Source organism: Cnephaeus nilssonii (genome assembly GCF_951640355.1).
Source record: "Cnephaeus nilssonii genome assembly, chromosome: 19".
In the NCBI taxonomy this organism is placed as follows: Eukaryota; Metazoa; Chordata; class Mammalia; order Chiroptera; family Vespertilionidae; genus Cnephaeus; species Cnephaeus nilssonii.
In genome coordinates, this window is record NC_137090.1 from 50761771 (window position 1) to 50783656 (window position 21886).

Below are 21886 nucleotides of genomic sequence, written 5' to 3' on the forward strand. Positions count from 1 at the left end.
ATTAGTGATGCTAACACCTTTCAGGTCCACGCTGCTGTTCTGTATCCTCTCTGGTCTGTATCTGTATCTGCTCTGGTCTGTATCTGTATCTGCTCTGGTCCTGTATCTGTATCTGCTCTGGTTCTGATCTGTATCTGCTCTGGTCTCATCTGTATCTGCTCTGGTTCTGATCTGTATCTGCTCTGGTCTGTTCTGTATTTGCTCTGTATCTGTATCCGCTCTGGTCTGTATCTGTATCTGCTCTGGTTCTGATCTGTATCTGCTCTGGTCTGATCTGTATCTTCTCTGGTTCTGATCTGTATCTGCTCTGGTTCTGTATCTGTATCTGCTCTGGTTCTGTATCTGTATCTGCTCTGGTCTGTATCTGTATCTGCTCTGGTTCTGATCTGTATCTGCTCTGGTCTCATCTGTATCTGCTCTGGTCCTGTATCTGTATCTGCTCTGGTTCTGTATCTGTATCTGCTCTGGTTCTGATCTGTATCTGCTCTGGTCTGATCTGTATCTGCTCTGGTCCTGTATCTGTATCTGCTCTGGTTCTGATCTGTATCTGCTCTGGTCTGTTCTGTATTTGCTCTGCTCTGTATCTGTATCTGCTCTGGTCTGTATCTGTATCTGCTCTGGTTCTGATCTGTATCTGCTCTGGTCTCATCTGTATCTGCTCTGGTCCTGTATCTGTATCTGCTCTGGTTCTGTATCTGTATCTGCTCTGGTTCTGATCTGTATCTGCTCTGGTCTGATCTGTATCTGCTCTGGTCCTGTATCTGTATCTGCTCTGGTTCTGATCTGTATCTGCTCTGGTCTGTTCTGTATTTGCTCTGCTCTGTATCTGTATCTGCTCTGGTTCTGTTCTGTATCTGTATCTTCTCTGGTTCTGATCTGTATCTGCTCTGGTCTCATCTGTATCTGCTCTGGTTCTGTTCTGTATCTGTATCTGCTCTGGTCTCATCTGTATCTGCTCTGGTCCTGTATCTGTATCTGTTCTGATCCTGTATCTGTATCTGCTCTGGTCCTATATCTGTATCTGCTCTGGTCTCATCTGTATCTGCTCTAGTCTCATCTGTATCTGCTCTGGTCTCATCTGTATCTGCTCTGGTCTGTATCTGTACCTGCTCTGGTTCTGTATCTGTATCTGATCTGGTCTCATCTGTACCTGCTCTGGTCTGTATCTGTACCTGCTCTGGTCCTGTATCTGTATCTGCTCTGGTCTGTATCTGTACCTGCTCTGGTCCTGTATCTGTATCTGCTCTGGTCTGTATCTGACAGTGCCCGCAGCTCTGCTCTGGTCTGTATCTGTACCTGCTCTGGTCTATATCTGTATCTGCTCTGGTCTCATCTGTATCTGCTCTGGTCTGTATCTGTACCTGCTCCGGTCTGTTCTGTATCTGCTCCGGTCTGTTCTGTATCCGCTCTGGTCTGTTCTGTATCCGCTCTGGTCTGTTCTGTATCCGCTCTGGTCTGTTCTGTATCTGGCTGGTCATCGACTCAAATGGGCAAGGACCTGGAGCCACTCCTTGCCCATTTGAGTCGGTTGTTAGTTTTGTTGTTGTTCCTTCCTTCTTCCCCAGGCAGAGTTGGCCCAGCACGCAGACATGGCCGTCTTCGTACGTAGTACTTGAGCGAGGTTTGAATCTGAGGTGGATATAGAGAAAGGAGTCAAAGGTGTGGCCGTTGTCCAGCCTGAACCTCTTCCAGTCCACTCTGGTCTGCCCTGGCCTGCGGGCCCCTGGTCTAGCTGTGGGCAGATGCCCCACGGGTTGGGGTGGGCCTGAGGGGCCCTTGTCCGGGCAGGGCTGCTCCAGGCCAGGCGCTGCCTAAGCCTGCAGGAGCCACGCTGCGGTAGACTCCTTCCCAGCCTGTACCCCGCCTCCCCACCCCCCACTTCCCACCTTGAGCGGGGTGCCAGCAGAGTGCACGCCCCAGGCTCCTGCCCCCGGCGGGGAGGTCCGGAGGGGAAGTGGGGGGGAAGGTCGGGGGGGGGGGGAAGGTCCGGCGGGGAAGGTCGGGGGTGGGGGTGGGGGAAGGTCCGGGTCTGCCTGGTGGCTTTGGCACTGGAGACATGGATCCTCTCCAGCCACCCCAGGCGGGTGGAGGAGGCCTTTGGACTTGGCTTAGGGGGTTGGGTGGAGCCAAGGACGGGGTCTGGGTAGGGGAGAGGGTGTGGGAAGGTGAGTCGGGTTTGCCATCCTCGCTCAGCCTCCCAGCTCCTGAGATGGACCCCCACTGGCCAGCGAAGCCGTGGCAAGGTGTGGCTGATATGGGCTGCCCACCGCCAGGCCCTTGTTGGGGAGTCTGTGGGCGCAGAGAGGTCGAGAAGGCGCTCCTGGGTCAGGTGGGGGGGTCGGTGTCGCCTCCGCGGGGGGAGACGCCCGCTTACTCACTGTGTCCCCTGCAAGTCTTCTGTGCCGCGGGCACACACTGCTCTCCCCAGAGCGTGCTGACTCAATGGCAGGGACGGGAACAGGAGCCCGCCCTCCGGTGAGGAGCCTGTGTCCAGAGGCCGCAGGCATCTGCCGGAGGGAATTGCAGGGCCCACAGCCACTCCAGCGATCCTGCAAGGACCCATGGGGCGTGACCAGCCAGGACCTATGGAGGGGGGGGGGGGGGTGTGTGCAAACATGAGCCTCGCGCAAGCACCCCGACTCTCAGGGTGCAACTTTTCAGTTGTTTCCTGGTGTGAATCGTGCTTTTTGTGCTGCATCTACGAAATCATTGTATAACTTAAGGTTATAAAGGTTTTCTAGTATGTTCCCCTCTAAGAGTTTTATAGCTTTAGGTTTTATATTTAAATTTATAATCCATTTGAGTTCATTTTTGTAGATGGTCTGAGTTATGGATTGAAATTCACTTTTTTTGCATATGATATCCAGTGACACTTGTTTAAAAACTCTCTTTTCTCCACTGATTGCCTTTGTAGTTTGTCACGAATCAGTTGACTTATGACCCGGGTGTGCCCCTGGGCCGGCTCTGTTCCAATGCCCGTCTGTCGTCCCGCACCAGCTCTGCACCGCCTGGCCGACTGCTGCCTCCGAGCACAGCGGAGTCTGGTTGTGTGAGCCCAGTTTTCGTTCTCAGGGAGCTTTTATTCTAAGTTCTTCGCGTTTCCACATGGATTTTAGAATCAGGTTGTCATTTGCAACCAAAAGCCCGTTGGGATTTCGTTGGATTGTATTAGATCTGTAGGCGACCAGGGAGACTTGACATCTTCGTAAAACAGATGCTCCTTGACCTATGATTGGGTTACATCTCCGTGCCCCACCACAGGCTGAAAGTACCCTGAGTTGGAGATGAATGTGATACTGCACTGCAGGGTTTGCGTGTTGACGGAGCTGCGGCCCAGCGCCACGTGGCATCGAGATATCGAAGCACAGCGCCAGCCCAGAAACAGACCAAAATGCAAAATTCCAAGCGGTTTCGACTGAATGCAGCCACCTTCTCGCCATCGTGCAGTCGGAAACTCGGAAGCTGCACCATTGCTAGTTGAGGACTGTCTGCATGGAGCCTTCAGAGCCGTGGCACACATCCGGGCCTTCATTAGGGACCACATTGTCTCAGCAACGCCCGGCTCCCGCGGACCAGCCTCACGTGCGCTTGTAGATGGCATCAGGTTTTCTACATGGGAGAACATGCGTCTGTGCTCAGAGACATTTTACTTCTTCCCTGTGACCTCTCCCCCTCTGTTCCTCACTTACTGAGCTCGCCGGGGCCTCAGTGCCAGGAGCAGGGGAGGTGTGGCATGGAGGCGCCTCGGGGAGGGTTTCCCCGTAGGGGGAGGGTTTCCTGTAAGGGGGAGGGTCCCTTGTATTCCTGATGTGCTGTGTTTTTTTCAGGAATGTATGTTGGATTTTGTCAATTGTTCTTTTGTGTCTATTCAGGTGATGGCAATGTTTTTCTTTAGTTTATTTATATGGTGAATTACCTTGATTGGTTTTTAAATGTTACCACCTTTTCACTCCCGGGATAAAACACACTTGGTCGTGATATACCAGGTCACCTTTTTAATATACTGGAGGCCCGGTGCACAGATTCATGCACGGGTGGGGTCCAGCTGGCCCACCCCAATTGTGGCCAATTGGGCTGGGCCAGCCAGGGGGAGGGGACGCAGGTGGTTGGCCGGCAGGCCCCGCCCCCTGGTCGAACTCCTGGTTGAACTCCCTGTCAAGGGGACAATTTGCATATTAGCCTTTTATTATATAGGGTTGTTGGATTCCATTACCTATCTTGCTAATGTTTTGTCTAGAATTTTGGCGTTTATGTTCAGAAGGAATAGTTATCTTTAGTTTTCATGTGAGGCCTTTGGTTTTGGTATCAGTTAATCTGGCTTCATTGGGTGTGTTGGTAGTGTTCCCTTGACTCAGCTTTTGGGCGAAGTGGTCCCCAATTGGTATTGTTTCTCCCTGATGTGCTGAGTGAGGGCCAGCGAGCTCCGGCCGGACCGCGTGCCGGGCTCACGCATGTGCCCTGGTTACGCTCAGGCCTACAGACCTTGTAGTGGCATCTGTCATTCTTGTACTGAGAATTTGTGTCTTTTTCTTGATCAGTATTTTCAGAGATTTTATTCATCTTCTCAGAGAAACAGCTCTTGGTTTCATTGATTTTTGCCCTATTGTTTTGTATTTTCTGCTTCATTGATTCCACTCCCAACTTGGTTGTACTTACATGGGTTCTATTTCTCTTCTTCAGTCTACGGTGGGGCTGAGGCAGATCTGAGACCTTCCTCCTCCCTAACACAGTGCGTGTGCAGCGATGGCCGTGCCGCCTCAGCACTGGTTAGCGACTGATGTGTCCTGTTATCATTTGTTCCATCCCCTCGGGGACGACGTGGGGTCACAGGTCGTGCAGTGGCGGGGCTGGATGGGTGGGTGTAAGGATGGATGGATGGGTGGGTGGGTGGGTGTGAGGATGGATGGATGAATGGATGGATGGATGGGTGTGAAGATGGATGGATGGATGGATGGATGGATGGGAGGATGGATGGGTGTATGGATGGATGGATGGGTGGATGGGTGGATGGGTGGATGGATGTGAGGATGATGGATGGATGGGAGGATGGATGGGTGGGTGTGAGGATGGATGGGTGGATGGATGGATGGATGGGTGTGAGGATGGATGGATGGATGTGAGGATGGATGGGTGGGTGTGAGGATGGATGGATAGATAGGTGGGTGTGAGGATGGGTGGGTGGGTGTGAGGATGGATGGATGGATGGGAGGATGGATGGGTGGGTGGGTGAAAGGATGGATGGGTGGGTGGGTGTGAGGATGGATGGATGGATGGATGGATGGATGGGAGGATGGGTGGGTGGGTGGGTGGGTGGGTGGGTGGGTGAAAGGATGGATGGGTGGGTGGGTGAAAGGATGGATGGGTGGGTGGGTATAAGCATGGGTGGATGGGTGGGTGGATGGGTGGATGGATGGATGGCTGAGGGCTGAGGGCTGGATGGGTGAATGTGCCTCGACCAGGAATAGAGCTGGGGATCCCCTGGTGCACAGGCCTGCGCTCACCTGCTGAGCCACACTTGCTGGGCCCTGTGTAACTAAGCATATCAAATAGGTCTAATTCGTTTAAAATTTCTCCTTTGTATGGTGAGGGAACAAGTCCTCTGACGTATTCCAGGGGCCCATTGGAACAACCCAAAGCCATTCCCATGTTTAAAAAAAGTTTTTTTAAAGTTGTCAAACATACTTGTCCCAAAAGATTATATATCATTATGAAACAATATTAAATTTATTTTTGCTCTGACCTTGTTATTTCCTTCCTTCTACTAACTTTGGACTTTATTTGTTCTTCTTTTTCTAGTTCCTTGAGGTAAAAGTTAGGTTATTTCAGATTTTTCTTCTTTCTTAAGGTAGGTCTATATTGCTATGAACTTCCCTCTTTTTTTCTTTTCTTTTTGTTAATCCTCACCTGAGGATATTTTTTCCATTGATTTTTAGAGAACATGAAAGGGAAGGAAAGGGAGAGAGAGAGAAACATCCGTGTGAGAGAGACACATGCATTGGTTGCCTCCAGCATACACCCCAACCAGGGCGGGAAATGAACCTGCAACCCAAGCATGTGCCTTGACTGGGAATCAAATCCGAGACCCTTCGGTGTGCGGGCCTGAGCCACACTGGCCAGGGCTGCACTTCCCTCTTATAACTGCTTTTGCTGCGTCCCATAAATTTTGGTATGTTTTATTCCCATTGTCCTTTGTCTCAAGGTACTATTTTATTTCTTCTTTGACCCATTGGTGTACTTGCTTGTCTTTTCTGATGGGCAGTCGCTCTGAAAGGGCCTCCTCTTCTTGGGCCAGCGCCCTGGGGGTGGCTGTCTTCCAGGGACCTGCAGAGGCCGCACAAACTGTCTTGCATTTGACCACCCCAGATACCTCCTGATCGAATGCAGATCCGCTCGGCCGGCCCGTGTGCCACAGCGACAGGCACACAGGTGGAAACTCCGCGCCACGTGCTATCCTGGTGGACTCTGGTCCCTGAAGGCAGACCTGGCAGGGTACTCATTGTGGAGCCTGGGTAGACTAGAGGTGGGAGGGGTGGAGAATGGTGGCAGTGGGCATGGAGTTTCTGTGCAGGCTGATGGGAACGTTCTTAGCCACAGTGCCAAGCACACACCAGCAGGCCTGGAGGCCCATCAAAATAAAAAAAAAAGGCAAAGACTCCCGCAGAATAGGGGGAATATTTGTGAACGATGCGTGAATCTGATAAAGATCTACTATCTGTTTCAGTAACTTGAACAGCTCAAGAACAAAAAGACAATCAACCCAATTTAAAAAACGGGCAAAGGACCTGAATAGACTTTTCTTCAAAGATCTATAAATGGCCAATAGGTGTATGAAAAGATGTTCAATGTCATCTTAGCAGGGAAATGCAAAGCAAAGCCACCGTGATTGCCACTTTACACCCACTAGAATGGTTCCAATTAAAAATGGAAGTAACAAGTGTTGACAAGGACATGGGGAAATTGGAATGCTTACACACTGCTGATGGGAGTGTAAAATGGTGCGTCTGAGGTGGGAACCGGCTTGGCAGTTCTGCAATAAGTTAGAAATAGATTTACCATGTCACCAGCAATCCACTCCGAGATGTGCACCCAAGAGAAATGGAAACACATCGGCACAAAACGTTGCACCTGGGTGTTGATGGCGCACCGTTGTCTCAGCCGAAAGGAGGACACACCCAATGCCTGTGCCCTGCCGAGCGGGTCAGACCGGAAGGCAGCATTTACACGATGGAGTAGGACTCCGTCATCAAAAGGAATGGCGTGCTGACGCATGCTGCAGCGTGGATGAACCTAAACCAGAATGGCTCGTAAAAGAAACCAGAGTCGAATGTTACATCTTGTGTGATTCTGTTTATATGAAACTTCCAGAATAGGCAGAAGGAGAAGAGAGGCGGGAGGTGCAGAGGTGCTAACGGCCTGTCTGTGGGCTGATGGAACGGTCTGGAACTAGACCGCAGTGATGCTTGCACAACTAAACACCACTTTGAAATGTTATTTCAAAAAACTTGTAAAGGCCGTAATATGAAGTCTGTGGTCCGGGACCCGTGCTCCACGTGCAGGGCCGGGGCTCTCGGGCGGCAGGGCCCTGCCTGGGCCGGAGCAGAGGCTGTCCGCAGGGGAACTGGGCAGCCGTGTCCACAGCAGAGGCATGCCGAGGGGAAGCCAGGAGCCCCTCACCCACTTCTCCCTGGAAACCGCAGCCTGCAGGCCCCTCTGCGCTTGCTACTCCTCAGGAGGTCTGAGGACAGGCCTGGGAGCCGCCTCCGGGCCAACTCCCTGCGGCCTGGAGCTGCCAGTCACTCTCCCCGCTGATCAGTTGCCCCGAAGGGTCGGTCCACACGGGCAGCCCAGCCCCGAGCAGGCAGCAGGCAGCATCGGTGCTGAGGCCTCCGTGGAGAGCGAGCCCGGGGTCCGGTCCTCCTACAGCGTCCCAGAACCAGGAGCCCTGGCGGCCTTCGAGACTCTGTGTGTGACCATGTTTACGGAAGCTCCAGGCGGCTGTCCCCCCCGCCCCCGGCCCATAATCAGAGTGCGGCCTTGTCTCCCAGTCCTCTCTCAGCCGCTCCTCCTGCACTTCCCACTGGACTGCCCGCCGCTCCCTGCTGGAGCCCAGTGTGCCTCTGGGCGCGGCGGTGCTGGACGCGGGCGCGGGGCCTGCAGAGCTGCCCGCTCCCTCTGCTTCCCTGCCTGCTGTTGAAGGTTGACTGTAGATGTGATTGGTTTAAAAATGGTCGCTCAGTGGTTAGAGGGCCAGTCATGCACCAAAGGGTCTTGGGTTCGATTTCTTGTCAAGGGCATGTACTTGGGTTGCAGGTTCGATCCCCAGCTACAGTCGGGCAAGTTTGGGAGGTAACAATGGATGTGTCTCTCTCACATCGATGTTTCTCTTTCTCCTCCTCCCATCCCTTCCACTCTCTCTAAAACAAAATCAATGGAAAAAATACCCTTGGTTGAGAATTAACAAAAATAAATAAATAAATAAAAGTCTGTGCCTGGAGGTGCTGGGGAAGCAGGGGTGAGGGTCTGGGTCGCCCCTTAGCCCTGCGTGGGAGGGGGGCCTGCGGGGGCTGGGCCTGCTTCCTTTGGGGGACCCTCATCTGTTCTCAGCGGCTCCTCTCCTGCCCCCTCGCCCACGCAGCGTCGGGAGCTGGGCCCGGCGCTGGCCTGGAGGTCCCTCTGCTTCTGGAGGAGCCGGCGTGTTGGTGGCAGAGGCTGCTGGGGCCGACTGTGTGGTCCCCCAGACAGGACTGGGGACGTGCGGGCACCCCTGGCCCGGAGCAGAGGCTGCTGCCTCCTCCCGCACCCGGGGCCCTCCCAGCACCTCTCACTCGCTTCTCTTTCCCCATTCAGGTGGCGAGATGGGAACAGAGAACCCGGAAGCTGAGCGGAGCCCTGGGCTCCCCCTACGTGGCCTGCTACGTGCTGGGCGGGGTCATCCTGGTCCTGAACGCCCTGCGCTCGCACTGGTAAGCCCGGCTGGGCGGGCGGGGGGGGGGGCGGGGCTGTGTCTGAGCGCAGAGGGACGCTGCCCTCTCAGCCTGGCACCCAGCAGCCACCCCCATCTGGGCCATTGGACTCCTGTCAGCTGGGGGTCCTGGTGATCTGCCCGGGGCTCAGGCTCGCACCCCTGGCCTCTGCACAGAGCTGCTGCAGGGACCGGATGTTCCCTCCGGCGGGAAGAGGCCAGGGCGGGTGAGCTTGCTCCACGCGATGAGGCGCCGGGATGTGGGAGTGGACGCTGCTGCCGGGTGCAGGCGGCGCCTGGGGGCGGGCCGTGGAGGGCCAGCCCGGGAGCGAGGCGTCAGATGCGGCCCCGGCCAGCAGGCCTGCCCGGGAGCCTGTCCTCACTTCCTGGGTTTGCGATGGAGTGAACGTGGTGCGGGCGATGCTCTAAGGGTGAGAATTGGCACTGAGAGCTCCAGCCCCACCTGGGGCCAGACTGTGCGGGCCGGCGGCCTGCGGGCACGGAGCGGGCATGGAGCGGTGCGCACGTGCGAGCGGCAGAAGGGTAGCGTGAGGGCGGTCATTTCACAGGACACACGTGTATCAGACCACCCGTCCCGTGCACCCACCCTCAGTGGCAGGGCAGTGACAGCTCGGCACAGCCGGGGAAATAAAGAAGAGCACTGGGAAAGTATTGCAAATAGAACTTGCCTCCTTTTTAAGGCCGAACAAGATCCCACTGTGTGGGGAGCCAGCGCTGTCTGTCCGGCCGCCTGTGTGGGCCCCGGGCTGCTGCCAGCTCCGGCTGATTGCGTCCTGCTGCTGTGAGCGAGGTGGGGGCTGCGGTGAGGGGCGCCCTCACCTCTGCACCCGCAGTTCCTGTTGTTGCTGTGGAAATGGGTCTGCAGTATGGGGGGACGGGGGGCCAGGGCAGGCAGCTCCCGTGCTGTGGGCTGCAAGCACCATTCAGGAGGAGCGGGGATGGGGGTTGGGGCAGCCCTGCACCCCTCTGTGTGCAGGGGCTTGGGAGCACGTGCCTGTGCCGAGGCTGGCCGGCTCCCGGGGTCTGAGAGCAGTCACTGCCTCAGGAGGCCCAGCTCCCGGGGTCTGAGAGCAGTCACTGCCTCAGGAGGCCCGGCTCCCGGGGTCTGAGAGCAGTCACTGCCTCAGGAAGGCCGGCTCCCGGGGTCTGAGAGCAGTCACTGCCTCAGGAAGGCCGGCTCCCGGGGTCTGGGTGCAGTCACTGCCTCAGGAGGCCGGGCTGACCCGCTCCCGGGGTCTGAGAGCAGTCACTGCCTCAGGAGGGCCGGCTCCCGGGGTCTGGGTGCAGTCACTGCCTCAGGAGGCCCGGCTCCCGGGGTCTGAGAGCAGTCACTGCCTCAGGAGGCCCGGCTCCCGGGGTCTGAGAGCAGTCACTGCCTCAGGAGGCCCGGCTCCCGGGGTCTGGGTGCAGTCACTGCCTCAGGAGGCCCGGCTCCCGGGGTCTGAGAGCAGTCACTGCCTCAGGAGGCCCGGCTCCCGGGGTCTGGGTGCAGTCACTGCCTCAGGAGGCCCGGCTCCCGGGGTCTGAGAGCAGTCACTGCCTCAGGAGGCCCGGCTCCCGGGGTCTGGGTGCAGTCACTGCCTCAGGAGGCCCGGCTCCCGGGGTCTGGGTGCAGTCACTGCCTCAGGAGGCCCGGCTCCCGGGGTCTGGGTGCAGTCACTGCCTCAGGAGGCCCAGCTCCCGGGGTCTGGGTGCAGTCACTGCCTCAGGAGGCCCGGCTCCCGGGGTCTGGGTGCAGTCACTGCCTCAGGAGGCCCGGCTCCCGGGGTCTGAGAGCAGTCACTGCCTCAGGAGGGCCGGCTCCCGGGGTCTGGGTGCAGTCACTGCCTCAGGAGGCCCAGCTCCCGGGGTCTGAGAGCAGTCACTGCCTCAGGAGGGCCGGCTCCCGGGGTCTGAGAGCAGTCACTGCCTCAGGAGGCCCAGCTCCCGGGGTCTGGGTGCAGTCACTGCCTCAGGAGGCCCGGCTCCCGGGGTCTGGGTGCAGTCACTGCCTCAGGAGGCCCGGCTCCCGGGGTCTGGGTGCAGTCACTGCCTCAGGAGGCCCGGCTCCCGGGGTCTGAGAGCAGTCACTGCCTCAGGAGGGCCGGCTCCCGGGGTCTGGGTGCAGTCACTGCCTCAGGAGGCCGGGCTGACCCACTCCCGGGAGGTGGTCGCCGGGGAGCCAGCAGCGGAGGTCCCCGCAGGCGTGAGCGTGCCCGGGAGCATGGGCTGTGGGGCTGTCCTCGTGGCTAAGCCCCCCGCCTCCCTCCGTCTGCCTGCGCTCCCCGATGCCCGCGGGGACATTGGGCTTCCCTCTCTGACCTGCAGACGCCCCGAGAGCGGCCCCTCCCCCCGTATTGTCCTTTTCAATGCACTCGGGTCCGCTGACGGAACCTCACGGCGTCGGAACCGCCCGCGCCCTGCCCGCTCCGCCCACGCTCTCGCAGATGGCACGGGGTCGGGGCGGCCTGAGCCAGGGGAGCTTAGGCCTCGGGCCTGCGTGGAAGGAGCTCTGGCCGAGGGCGCAGGAGGCCGGGGTGGGCGCAGTCAGCCCGCAGGCGGGGCCCTTGGGAGTTTGCATGCGAGAGGCCGGCCGGTGGGGTCTGGAGGGCGGTGGGCAGCGGGAAGGGAGGCGCTGAGAGGGAGGCTGGCGCCGCCAGGACTCAGCAGGCAGCGCCCCTCCTCCTGCCTCCACCCTGGTTCCGGGGTCCCAGGGGCGCAGAGCGCAGACAGCCCGAAGTCACGTTGGTGACCACAGCCCCATTTCCGTTTGGAGAATGGAACCCGAGACAATGAATGAGACTGCGCGCGCCCTGGGGGACATTCAGGAAAGCGCCGCCCGCCCGTGTGAGTCCCTGTCCTGCGGCGCCCAGCCTGGCCCCGCTCCTCCGAGAGCCCAGTGAGAGGGCGCTGGCCATGGATGGAGCGGCGCGCAGGCGGTCCGAGGCCCCGGGCCACGCCTGGGGCAGCCCTGCGGCTGCTTTGGCACCACCTGCCCCTCACGGCGGCCGGACCTGCCCTGGGTCAGGCCCCTCCGCCTACGGCCCAGCGGCGGCTTTCCCCGGGCTGGGCCCCTGAGAGGCCCCCTGCCGACCCGCTGCCCGCACTGACAGGAGTGTGCCCGCTGCCCGCACTGGCGGGAGTGTGCCCGCTGCCCGCACTGACGGGAGTGTGCCGCTGCCCGCACTGACAGGAGTGTGCCCGCTGCCCGCACTGACAGGAGTGTGCCCGCTGCCCGCACTGACGGGAGTGTGCCCGCTGCCCGCACTGGCAGGAGTGTGCCCGCTGCCCGCACTGACAGGAGTGTGCCCGCTGCCCGCACTGGCGGGAGTGTGCCCGCTGCCCGCACTGGCGGGAGTGTGCCCGCTGCCCGCACTGACGGGAGTGTGCCCGCTGCCCGCACTGGCGGGAGTGTGCCCGCTGCCCGCACTGACAGGAGTGTGCCCGCTGCCCGCACTGACAGGAGTGTGCCCGCTGCCCGCACTGACAGGAGTGTGCCCGCTGCCCGCACTGACGGGAGTGTGCCCGCTGCCCGCACTGGCAGGAGTGTGCCCGCTGCCCGCACTGACGGGAGTGTGCCCGCTGCCCGCACTGACAGGAGTGTGCCCGCTGCCCGCACTGACAGGAGTGTGCCCGCTGCCCGCACTGATGGGAGTGTGCCAGTGTGCCCGCTGCCCGCACTGGCGGGAGTGTGCCCGCTGCCCGCACTGACGGGAGTGTGCCGCTGCCCGCACTGACGGGAGTGTGCCGCTGCCCGCACTGACGGGAGTGTGCCCGCTGCCCGCACTGACGGGAGTGTGCCCGCTGCCCGCACTGACGGGAGTGTGCCGCTGCCCGCACTGGCGGGAGTGTGCCCGCTGCCCGCACTGACGGGAGTGTGCCCGCTGCCCGCACTGGCGGGAGTGTGCCCGCTGCCCGCACTGACGGGAGTGTGCCGCTGCCCGCACTGGCGGGAGTGTGCCCTCTGCCCGCACTGGCAGGAGTGTGCCCGCTTCCCGCACTGGCAGGAGTGTGCAGGTTGCCCGCACTGGCAGGAGTGTGCCGGCTGCTCGCACTGGCAGGAGTGTGCCGGCTGCTCGCACTGGCAGGAATGTGCCCGCTGCTCGCACTGGCAGGAGTGTGCCGCTGCCCGCACTGACAGGGGTGTGCCCGCTGCCCGCACTGACAGGGGTGTGCCCGCTGCCCGCACTGGCAGGAGTGTGCCCGCTGCCCGCACTGGCAGGAGTGTGCCGCTGCCCGCACTGACAGGGGTGTGCCCGCTGCCCGCACTGACAGGGGTGTGCCCGCTGCCCGCACTGGCAGGAGTGTGCCGGCTGCTCGCACTGGCAGGAGTGTGCCGCTGCCCGCACTGACAGGGGTGTGCCCGCTGCCCGCACTGACAGGGGTGTGCCCGCTGCCCGCACTGGCAGGAGTGTGCCGGCTGCTCGCACTGGCAGGAGTGTGCCGGCTGCCCGCACTGACAGGAGTGTGCCCGCTGCCCGCACTGACAGGAGTGTGCCCGCTGCCCGCACTGGCAGGAGTGTGCCGCTGCCCGCACTGACAGGAGTGTGCCCGCTGCCCACACTGGCAGGAGTGTGCCCGCTGCCCGCACTGACAGGAGTGTGCCCGCTGCCCGCACTGGCAGGAGTGTGCCGCTGCCCGCACTGGCAGGAGTGTGCCGCTGCCCGCACTGACAGGAGTGTGCCCGCTGCCCACACTGGCAGGAGTGTGCCGCTGCCCGCACTGGCAGGAGTGTGCCCGCTGCCCGCACTGGCTGGAGTGTGCCCGCTGCCCGCTGGCAGGAGTGTGCCGCTGCCTGGTGGTGCAGATGAGCCCTGGTAGAGGGGCAGGAGCAGGGGCAGGCTGTGCCCTGGGCTCCGGATCTGGTCCATGCTGGACTGTAGCTGGCCTCCCACTCTCCCCTGCCACGTAGGAGGCTTCCCCACTGGCCTGGCTGGGTTTTTTCTGGAATGTTCTCTGCACCCATCCCTCCCCGTGGCGAATTTCTTCTGTCACGTCTCAGCTAAGCCTCCCTGTGGCCTCTGGACCCTGTCCGTGCCGGTCCATCCCACTGTGTCACCTTGGCTCACCCACTGTCCACAGCCCTGTGCTCGCCAGCAGGTGCGCAGCTGCCTGGCAGCAGCTTTGCATGGGGACAAGGGCGGGGTTACTGTCACCGTCATACGGAGGCAAGCACCGAGGCCCAGGGTGCCCAGCTCTGTCTGGAACCCCATCCCGCCGTGTGCCAGGAGCCCTCAGCTGTATCAGGTGGCCGTGGGTGCCCCGAGGACTCGAGGCTGGTGGCTGTGCCGGGCTGCTGACCCAGCAGGCCTCATTGCCCTAGGTTGGCAGCCTGGGAGTCAGCCCAGGCAGGGAGGAGTAGGTGCCAGTGGGGGCTGGCGGCAGAGGGGTTAACCCCGGCCCTTGAGATATTGGAGGCGAGCGTTGCCTCTCTCTCTCTCTCTCTCTCTCTCTCTCTCTCTTGCTCTCACTCTTTCTGTGGCGCGGTCCTTCGTGCAGGGCTGGCCAAGGGTCCAGGGGCGGGCAGATGAGCCAGCCCTGAGTCGGGCATCAGCCTTGCCCACACCCTCTCCACGCCCCCCCTCCACCATGTGCAGACAGGAGAGGCAGGGAGGTTGCTGAGGCTAGTGCCCGAGCTGCCTGCTCCATGGCCTCAGCTGCTGTCTGCAGGGGAGAAGGTGTGCTTGGCTGCAGGTTTACCAGAAAGCCAAGTGAGGGCACAGGGGGGTAGGGCAGGCATGGTGACCTGGTACAACACGGGTGTGTGTGACCCTGAGCAGTCGCAGAGTATCAACCTGTCACTGCAGGGTGACCCTGAGCCCTGGTAGCTGGAGCTGAGCGAGGGCAGTGGTGGGCGGAGAGCTGGGGTGTGGGCAGCGTGACCAGTGGCCAGGAGTGCCCTGACACGTGTGCCTGTTTGACAGGTCATCATGCAGGCTTCTGCGCATGGTGTCCTGTTTGCTGTTTGTTCACAGACCTTTCTCCGCTCTGGGGGAGTGGGAGGAGAAGGTGAGGGTGTTGCTTGTCCTCCTGTCCAGGCAGGTGCCCTAAACCCTCTGCCTGGAGTGTACCAGGTGCCAGGAGATGCTCGGGGAAGGACAAGCAGCCTCTGCTCTCTAAGCTGGGAGAAGCTGGAGGGAAGAGTCCCTGGAAGGCAGTTTTTAGCTTAGCATAAGGATGGCAGAACTTACAAGTGGGGTGAACGAAAATGATGAGTTTGTTCTGCTTGCAAAAGCCTGGCAAACAGAGGGACTTTGTGATGGATGGATAGATGGATGGATGGATGGATGGATGGATAGAGGATAGATGGGTGGATGGATGGATGGAGGATAGATGGGTGGACGGATGGATAGAGGATAGATGGATGGATGGATGGATGGATGGATGGATGGATGGATGGATAGAGGATAGATGGGTGGATGGATGGATGGATGGATGGAGGATAGATGGGTGGACGGATGGATAGAGGATAGATGGGTGGATGGATGGATGGATAGAGGATAGATGGGTGGATGGATGGATCGATGGATGGATGGATGGATGGAGGATAGATGGGTGGATGGATGGATGGATAGAGGATAGATGGGTGGATGGATGGATGGATAGAGGATAGATGGGTGGATGGATGGATCGATGGATGGATGGATGGATGGAGGATAGATGGGTGGATGGATGGATGGAGGATAGATGGGTGGACGGATGGATAGATGGATGGATGGATGGATAGATGGGTGGATGGATGGATGGATAGATGGGTGGATGGATGGATAGATGGGTGGATGGATGGATAGATGGGTGGATGGATGGATAGATGGGTGGATGGATGGATGGATGGATGGAGGATAGATGGGTGGATGGATAGATGGATGGATGGATGGATGGAGGATAGATGGGTGGACGGATGGATAGAGGATAGATGGGTGGATGGGTGGATAGAGGATAGATGGGTGGATGGATGGATAGAGGATAGATGGATGGATAGAGGATAGATGGATGGGTTGATGGAGGAGAGATGGATGGATGCATGGATGGGTGGGTAGATGAGGGTAGACCAATGGGTGGTGATAGAGGATACACAGATGGGAGGATGGGTGAGTGGATAGTGAACTGCCCTGCCCCGAGTACCTGGTACAAAGTGGGTGCAAGCAGCTGCCTCCTGTGAGGTGGAGGTCTTGTTTCTTGTGACTGAGGGGCAGTGGGAAGGGGATGTGTGTGGCACGTGTTTGCAAGGCCTCCCACGGCTCGGCCCCAGAGGGAACCTGCTGGGCCCTGCAGGTGTGGAAGGAAGGTGCACAGGGGCCGAGCCCACAGGGCAGTGGATGCCCGCACACAGCCTGGGGCGCGCATCGTTAACCTCCTGGCTCACTCTCCACAGCACCGTTGCCAGCTGGACAAGATCAGAGTTTGCAAAGTGCTGGTCTTCGGGCTGAATCTGGCCTGCTGAGACGCACAGAATCCAAAATAGTTTTCATTAATTGCCTGTTTGTAATTTTTTAAAATGAGGATACTTCCCATCCAGTCAGGATTTCTGACTCCCGAAAAACCAAAAACTCCCGCAGGTCTGAGCCCCACCCCCACCGCTTCCCTCAAGGCAGCCGGGAGATGGTGCTTCAGCACGGCCCCCACCCCCTGCCCTGTCCCCGGTGCCCGCACCCCACCAGCAGCCGCTGCACCTGCCTGCCCCCAGCAGCACTGAGTCTGAGACCCTTGGACTGACTACTCTGGGGGCCACTTGGGGGACCGGGTGGGAAGGAGTGGCAGCCTCGTCTTCACGCAGTGTCCCCTTATCTCCCCCCCACCCCTCGCAGGTTCACTCAGGCCATGCGGAACCAGCCCCGGATGGACAGCCTGGACACCCCCACGGCCTACCAGGCCGGCCTCGTGCTGCTGGGCGCCGGCAGCGTGCTGGTGCTCTCCAGCTTCTCTGCCCTGGGCTTCACCGGGACCTTCCTGGGTAAGGCCCCGTCCAGGGCCCAGGGAGGAGCCGGGGCGGGCACCTCCCCCTCCAGGAGCTGGGCCCTCAGGTCTCGTCCAGCTGCGTGGCTGCCAGGCCAGGCAGGGTGTTGGCCTGCTGAGCTGGACCAGGAGCCGGGCTGGAGTGCGAGGGGCTCCGGGGACGGGGACTCGGGCAGGAAGGCCTCCTGACGTCAGTGACTCCCAGGAAGGAGAGCCACAGGGGAGGGCCGCCAGGGCATGGGTGACCTTGGGGTCAGGGAAAGACGCAGAAGCAGCTGCTGCCCTCAGAGGGAGCCCCTCCCAGCAAGCACGTGGCACCCAGAGGTGCCTGGCACCCTGATGGGCTGGGTCAGAGGTTCTTGGGCCCTCCCCCGCCCCAGCCCCTGGCCAGCTGGGACTAGGCCTGTGTCGTCCAGGGCCTGGGTGGGTCCGGTGCGCCTCGCTGTCTGGGCATCTCTGTGCGGTGCTTCGGCCTGGGCTCTGCGGGGTGCAGCAGGGCCCCAGCGCTCAGGGGCGTGTGCTCTCGGCCCATGTGGAGTGGCCGTCCTTCTGCCCGCGGCAAGGCCTGGCTGGAGCTGTGGCCAGGCAGTGCCCCTGCCCAGGCAGGAGCTGCAGGGAGCCTGGGACTAGAAGAGCGTGTGCAGCAGGGAGCCTGGGGGAAGGGAGTCAGGAGCCTGGTCTGGCAGGTGCGGGTGGGAAGGCAGGTGGCTCGTACGCAGGGGCCAGTGGGGCCAGGGTAGAGGTTGGGCGGGGCCACATCTCTCCGTCCACAAATGCCACGCAGGCACTGAGCTGCACTCCCAGGGGGCAGGACCTGTGGGAGGGGCTGGGAAGGTCCTCTCAGAAATGAGGAGGTTGGACTGGTGGGGCCGAGACCCAGGGCTAAGGAGAAGGCGACCAAGGTGTGGCCCCGGCAGGGCCAGGGCGGGGCCGCAGGAGGGCGGAGGGCACCGTGCTGGCTGGCTCACCCTAGACCAGGGTGAGTAGCCTCCGTGGTGCTGCGGGGAGTGGGCTCTGACAGAAAGCGGCTGGGTGGCCCCTCCGATTCAGGGCCACATGGTGAGACTGGCTGGAGGGGCGTCAGGGTGGGAGGGGGACCCCAGGGGGAACGGCCTGGAATTGCTTGGGAAGTGGGGCACGCACTCGCTGAGTCAGCCCCAGACCAGTGCTGTGCCACCGCCTCAGGCCACCGGCCCGCTTCCTGCTCCCGGGAAGAAAGGCCCCCGCCCTCCCTGCCGCTCCTTTGTCCCCGACAACGGGTGACCCACTCCTGCCGGTTCCTCCCGCCGGTTCCTCCCGCCGGGGCTGTCCTGCTTCTGCCTGGATGAAGGGCCAAGGGATTCTGTGGGGAGGAGGCCATGGCTCCGGGGCGGTGCCCATGCCCTCGAGGGTCGCGTGGCCGGCCTGGTGTGCTGTCGGGCCTGCCCCTGCCAGCCTGGGACTCCCGGCCCCTCTTAGTGATGGTCTGTCTGGCCAGGAGGTGACCCTTTGTCCTGCCCCACCTTGTCCACAGGTGATTACTTTGGGATCCTCAAGGAGGCCAGAGTGACCAAGTTCCCGTTTAACATCCTGGACAACCCCATGTACTGGGGCAGCACAGCCAACTACCTGGGCTGGGCCGTCATGTGAGTGGGTTCCTGCCGCCCGCCCTGCCGGCTGTCTCCACGGGAAGGCCAGGCGCAGGCAGATGGTGTGCCTTGTCCCTGTGACACAAACAGCACCTAGAACAGGGCCGGCTCACGTCCCGAACCGGGTGGCAGTGAGGCTTGCAGACCCCAAGCCTGCGAGAGGGTCTGCCGTAGAGCGCAGCCCTGAGACCGTGAGGGAACAGTGACCGTGTCAGCATGGACGCTGACGTTTGAATTTCATACACTGTCCAGGCGTCACGAAATATTATTCTTTTGATTCTTTTTTAAACCACTTAACGATGTACAAGCCAGTCTTGCCCGTGGACTACAGCCCGCCAGCCCCGTGCAGTGCGGGTCCCCCCGGGTGGCCGGGACAGACGGGCAGTGGCCTCTGGCTCTGGGCGCTGGTCTGTGCCTGTGCCCAGCACGCAGAGCTCTTCCCTCAGGAGGGAGGCCCATCCCAGGGGAGGAGTGTGCCCCAGGACCCTGCCTCCTGCCTCAGCCAGCCAAGGTCAAGGCCGGAGCTGCGCAGGGGCGGCTGCAGGCTCCGGGCTCAGGCCCCGCCCCCGGAGTAGTTCTTGTCTGTCCGTTGTCTGTAGGAAGCGCCTGCTTTTATTTACCCATTGAAGACCGCTTGCCTTGTGCTCCCAGAGACACGAAGGGTGAAATGTCAGGATTGAGATGTTCCTTCCTATGCCCCACCCCACGAGCACTGGGCTTTGAGTGACAAGGAGCTAGGGGGCTTCTGGCTGGGACCCCCATGCACACCCCGGCTCTACTCCCAGACCAGACAGCCCCGGCCCCTCTTGCCTGACTTGGACCTGAGCCAGCCTGGGCGGCAGCACTCTGGCCAACGGGTCAGGACCTGGACGGCGGGCGCCCTGGTCCAAGAGAGGAAGCCAGACACTGGAAAGAGGCCACGGCTCCACACATTGGCTGCAGGACCCAGCCTGGCAGGGAGGGGCACCCAGTGCCAGGCTGCCCACTGACTGCCTGCATCTTGTCCACAGGCACGCCAGCCCCGCCGGCCTGCTGCTGACTGGGGTGGTGGCCCTCGTCTATGCGGCCGCCACCCTGTACGAGGAGTGAGTAGGCGCTGCCAGGGTCTGTGGGACGGGCTACTGTCTGCCATCACTGTGAGGGACGAGGTGGCCTTGCCTCCCCTTCAGAGCTGTTCCCATGGCCACCGTTCCCATGGCCACCGTTCCCATGGCCACCGTTCCCGTGCCCACCGTTCCCATGGCCACCGTTCCCGTGCCCACCGTTCCCGTGCCCACCGTTCCCATGGCCACCGTTCCCGTGCCCACCGTTCCCATGGCCACCGTTCCCGTGCCCACCGTTCCCGTGCCCACCGTTCCCATGGCCACCGTTCCCGTGCCCACCGTTCCCGTGCCCACCGTTCCCGTGCCCAGGACCGGCCAGGTCAGCTGGGCCGTGGCCGGCACTGACACAGCGGCAGGCGGGAAGCTCAGAGAAGTCACCGTGGGGCTGAGGGCCCGGACCAGCAGTGACAGGCAGCCGCTGGCCCTCCTGGTCCCACAGGGGCACCTTCACTCTGTCCGTGCTGTCGGGGGGCAGGGCCGGGTGTTGGCATCAGCCCCAAGACCAGCTGACCAGAGGCTGTCCTGCCCTGCAGGCCCTTCACCGCGGAGATCTACCGGCAGAAAGCCTCCCAGTCCCGCAAGAGCCGCTGACGGGCTGCCCGGCATCTCACCTCCCGCCGGCCTCCCCGGGGCCACGTCAAGGCGGCGAACATGCCGCTGATGCTCGTGCCTGCCGGTGGGGGCCCCTCCAGTGCCTTGGAAACCGCTGCCGTGGGACCTCGGACCTGCTACCATGTGGCCCCAAGCCCTCCCTCCTGCCCACCATGTTTTAACTCCCCAATAAAGGCCCCTGACCCCAGGGCTCCCTCTTCTTCTCCTTCCCTTCAGGGAGCCAGTCCAGCCTTGGGGGGGAGGTGTGATCAAACTGGCCAGCCGCCCGACACCCCCCCCTCCACCTCCCTGGGCGCTGCCATCCAGGGGAAATGATCAGAGTAAAACACGCGGAAGTAAAAAGTGCCCAGAAAGCACCGGTGGAAGTGGGAGCCCATGTCAGCCGTGGTGGCCAGGGCCAGGCCTCGGGCGCGCTGGCGTGGAGGGCGAATTGGAGGAAGGGAGCTGTGAGCAGTGGGTGTGGCGATGCCAGGGCCCTGAGCATCGGGCTCCAAGGACCAGCTAGTGAGGGTCTGTCTCTAGGGTCAGGCCAGGGGTTGGCTGGGCTGTGATGCTGGTTTTCTCTATCCCAGGCTGCCAGACCCAGCCGGACCAGCTGGCCCTAGAGACAGATCACCTTCGTGGGGTGATCTGAAGGTTATTAGGAAAGTTCAAATGTGTGGCCTCCTCCCCCACCCGCGGGCGCCTGATCCCTCTCGCTGGAGGACTGCCTGCAACCCTCTGGCCCAGCAGCCACTGTCTCTGGATGGAAATGCGCCTGCGCCTGGAGGTGGCAGGTAGCAGGCCAGGGGAAGGCACTGGCCAACTCCTGTCGGGCTGACCCCCGAATGTGCAGGCAGTGCTGGAGGGTGCGCCTGCTCCGGCCTGCCCTGCACGGCTGTCTGGTGAGGCCCACACAGGTGGGGGTCACCCCTTTTAGCAGCAGAGGACACGGGGCTCAGAGAGCTGGGTGACTTGTCCCTGGGGACACATGAGTGTTCACATGTGAACTGGCCAGAACCCAGGTCTGTCCCAGCCTGAGCCCCGGCCTCCCTCTCCCTCTGAGGTGAGGAGCTGGAGAGAAATGGGAGCTCCCGGTGCTATCAGGGAGGACTCCCGGCAGATGCCCTCTCGCCCCCGACTCCTCCGGCAGGAGTAGGCATCTCCAGTTACCGCTAACACTGCTAGGCCCCCTCGGACCTTGTGTAGCCACAAGGCGTGGGCCGCGTGATCACCTGGGGCCTGTGGAGGGAGCCTGGCACAGCCCGTAGATTGGCAGCCCCTCCAAGGCCAGGCCGGTCTCGCCCCCTCCCGTTGGAGCCTCGGCGTGGAAGGTCACCAGCCACAGAGGCATCTGGTCTGACCCCCAGTGCTCCCCTCCCCGCCTGTGTGCACCCTCCGAACAGGGAGCTCACCCCCCACTAGCCGCGCTGCACTCAGCCTGTGAGGAGGGCCTGAGGCCTTCCTTTGCCGGCCGGAGCAGCTCCAGGTAGCCTGACCCTCCGGCGGGGGGCGGGGGGGGGGCGGCGGCTGGCTCTGCTGGAAGGGCCAGGGCAGGGAGGAGCTGGGGGCTGAGGAGGAGACTGCTGGCAGAGGGAGCCCGTCAGAGGGAAAGCCAGACCTGTTCTGTCAACAAAAGGTCAGGG

The 21886-nt window shown here is 61.2% G+C and overlaps 1 protein-coding gene across 7 annotated transcripts in view; it reads left to right on the forward strand.

Annotated features, from left to right (window-relative positions):
• Positions 1-21651, forward strand: part of PEMT (phosphatidylethanolamine N-methyltransferase) — a 70389-nt gene extending 48738 nt beyond the window's left edge. For 6 of the 7 annotated variants that reach the window (XM_079797402.1, XM_079797401.1, XM_079797404.1 and 3 more), the window contains 5 exons: positions 8848-8963; positions 16771-16916; positions 18432-18543; positions 19557-19631; positions 20183-21651. In XM_079797402.1, the coding sequence (XP_079653528.1) occupies positions 8848-8963; positions 16771-16916; positions 18432-18543; positions 19557-19631; positions 20183-20240 (507 nt within the window). In that variant the 3' untranslated portion in view covers positions 20241-21651. The remainder of the gene's footprint in view (positions 1-8847; positions 8964-16770; positions 16917-18431; positions 18544-19556; positions 19632-20182) is intronic. The other variant, XM_079797405.1, reaches the window with a different exon arrangement.
• Positions 21652-21886: the final 235 nt, after the last annotated feature.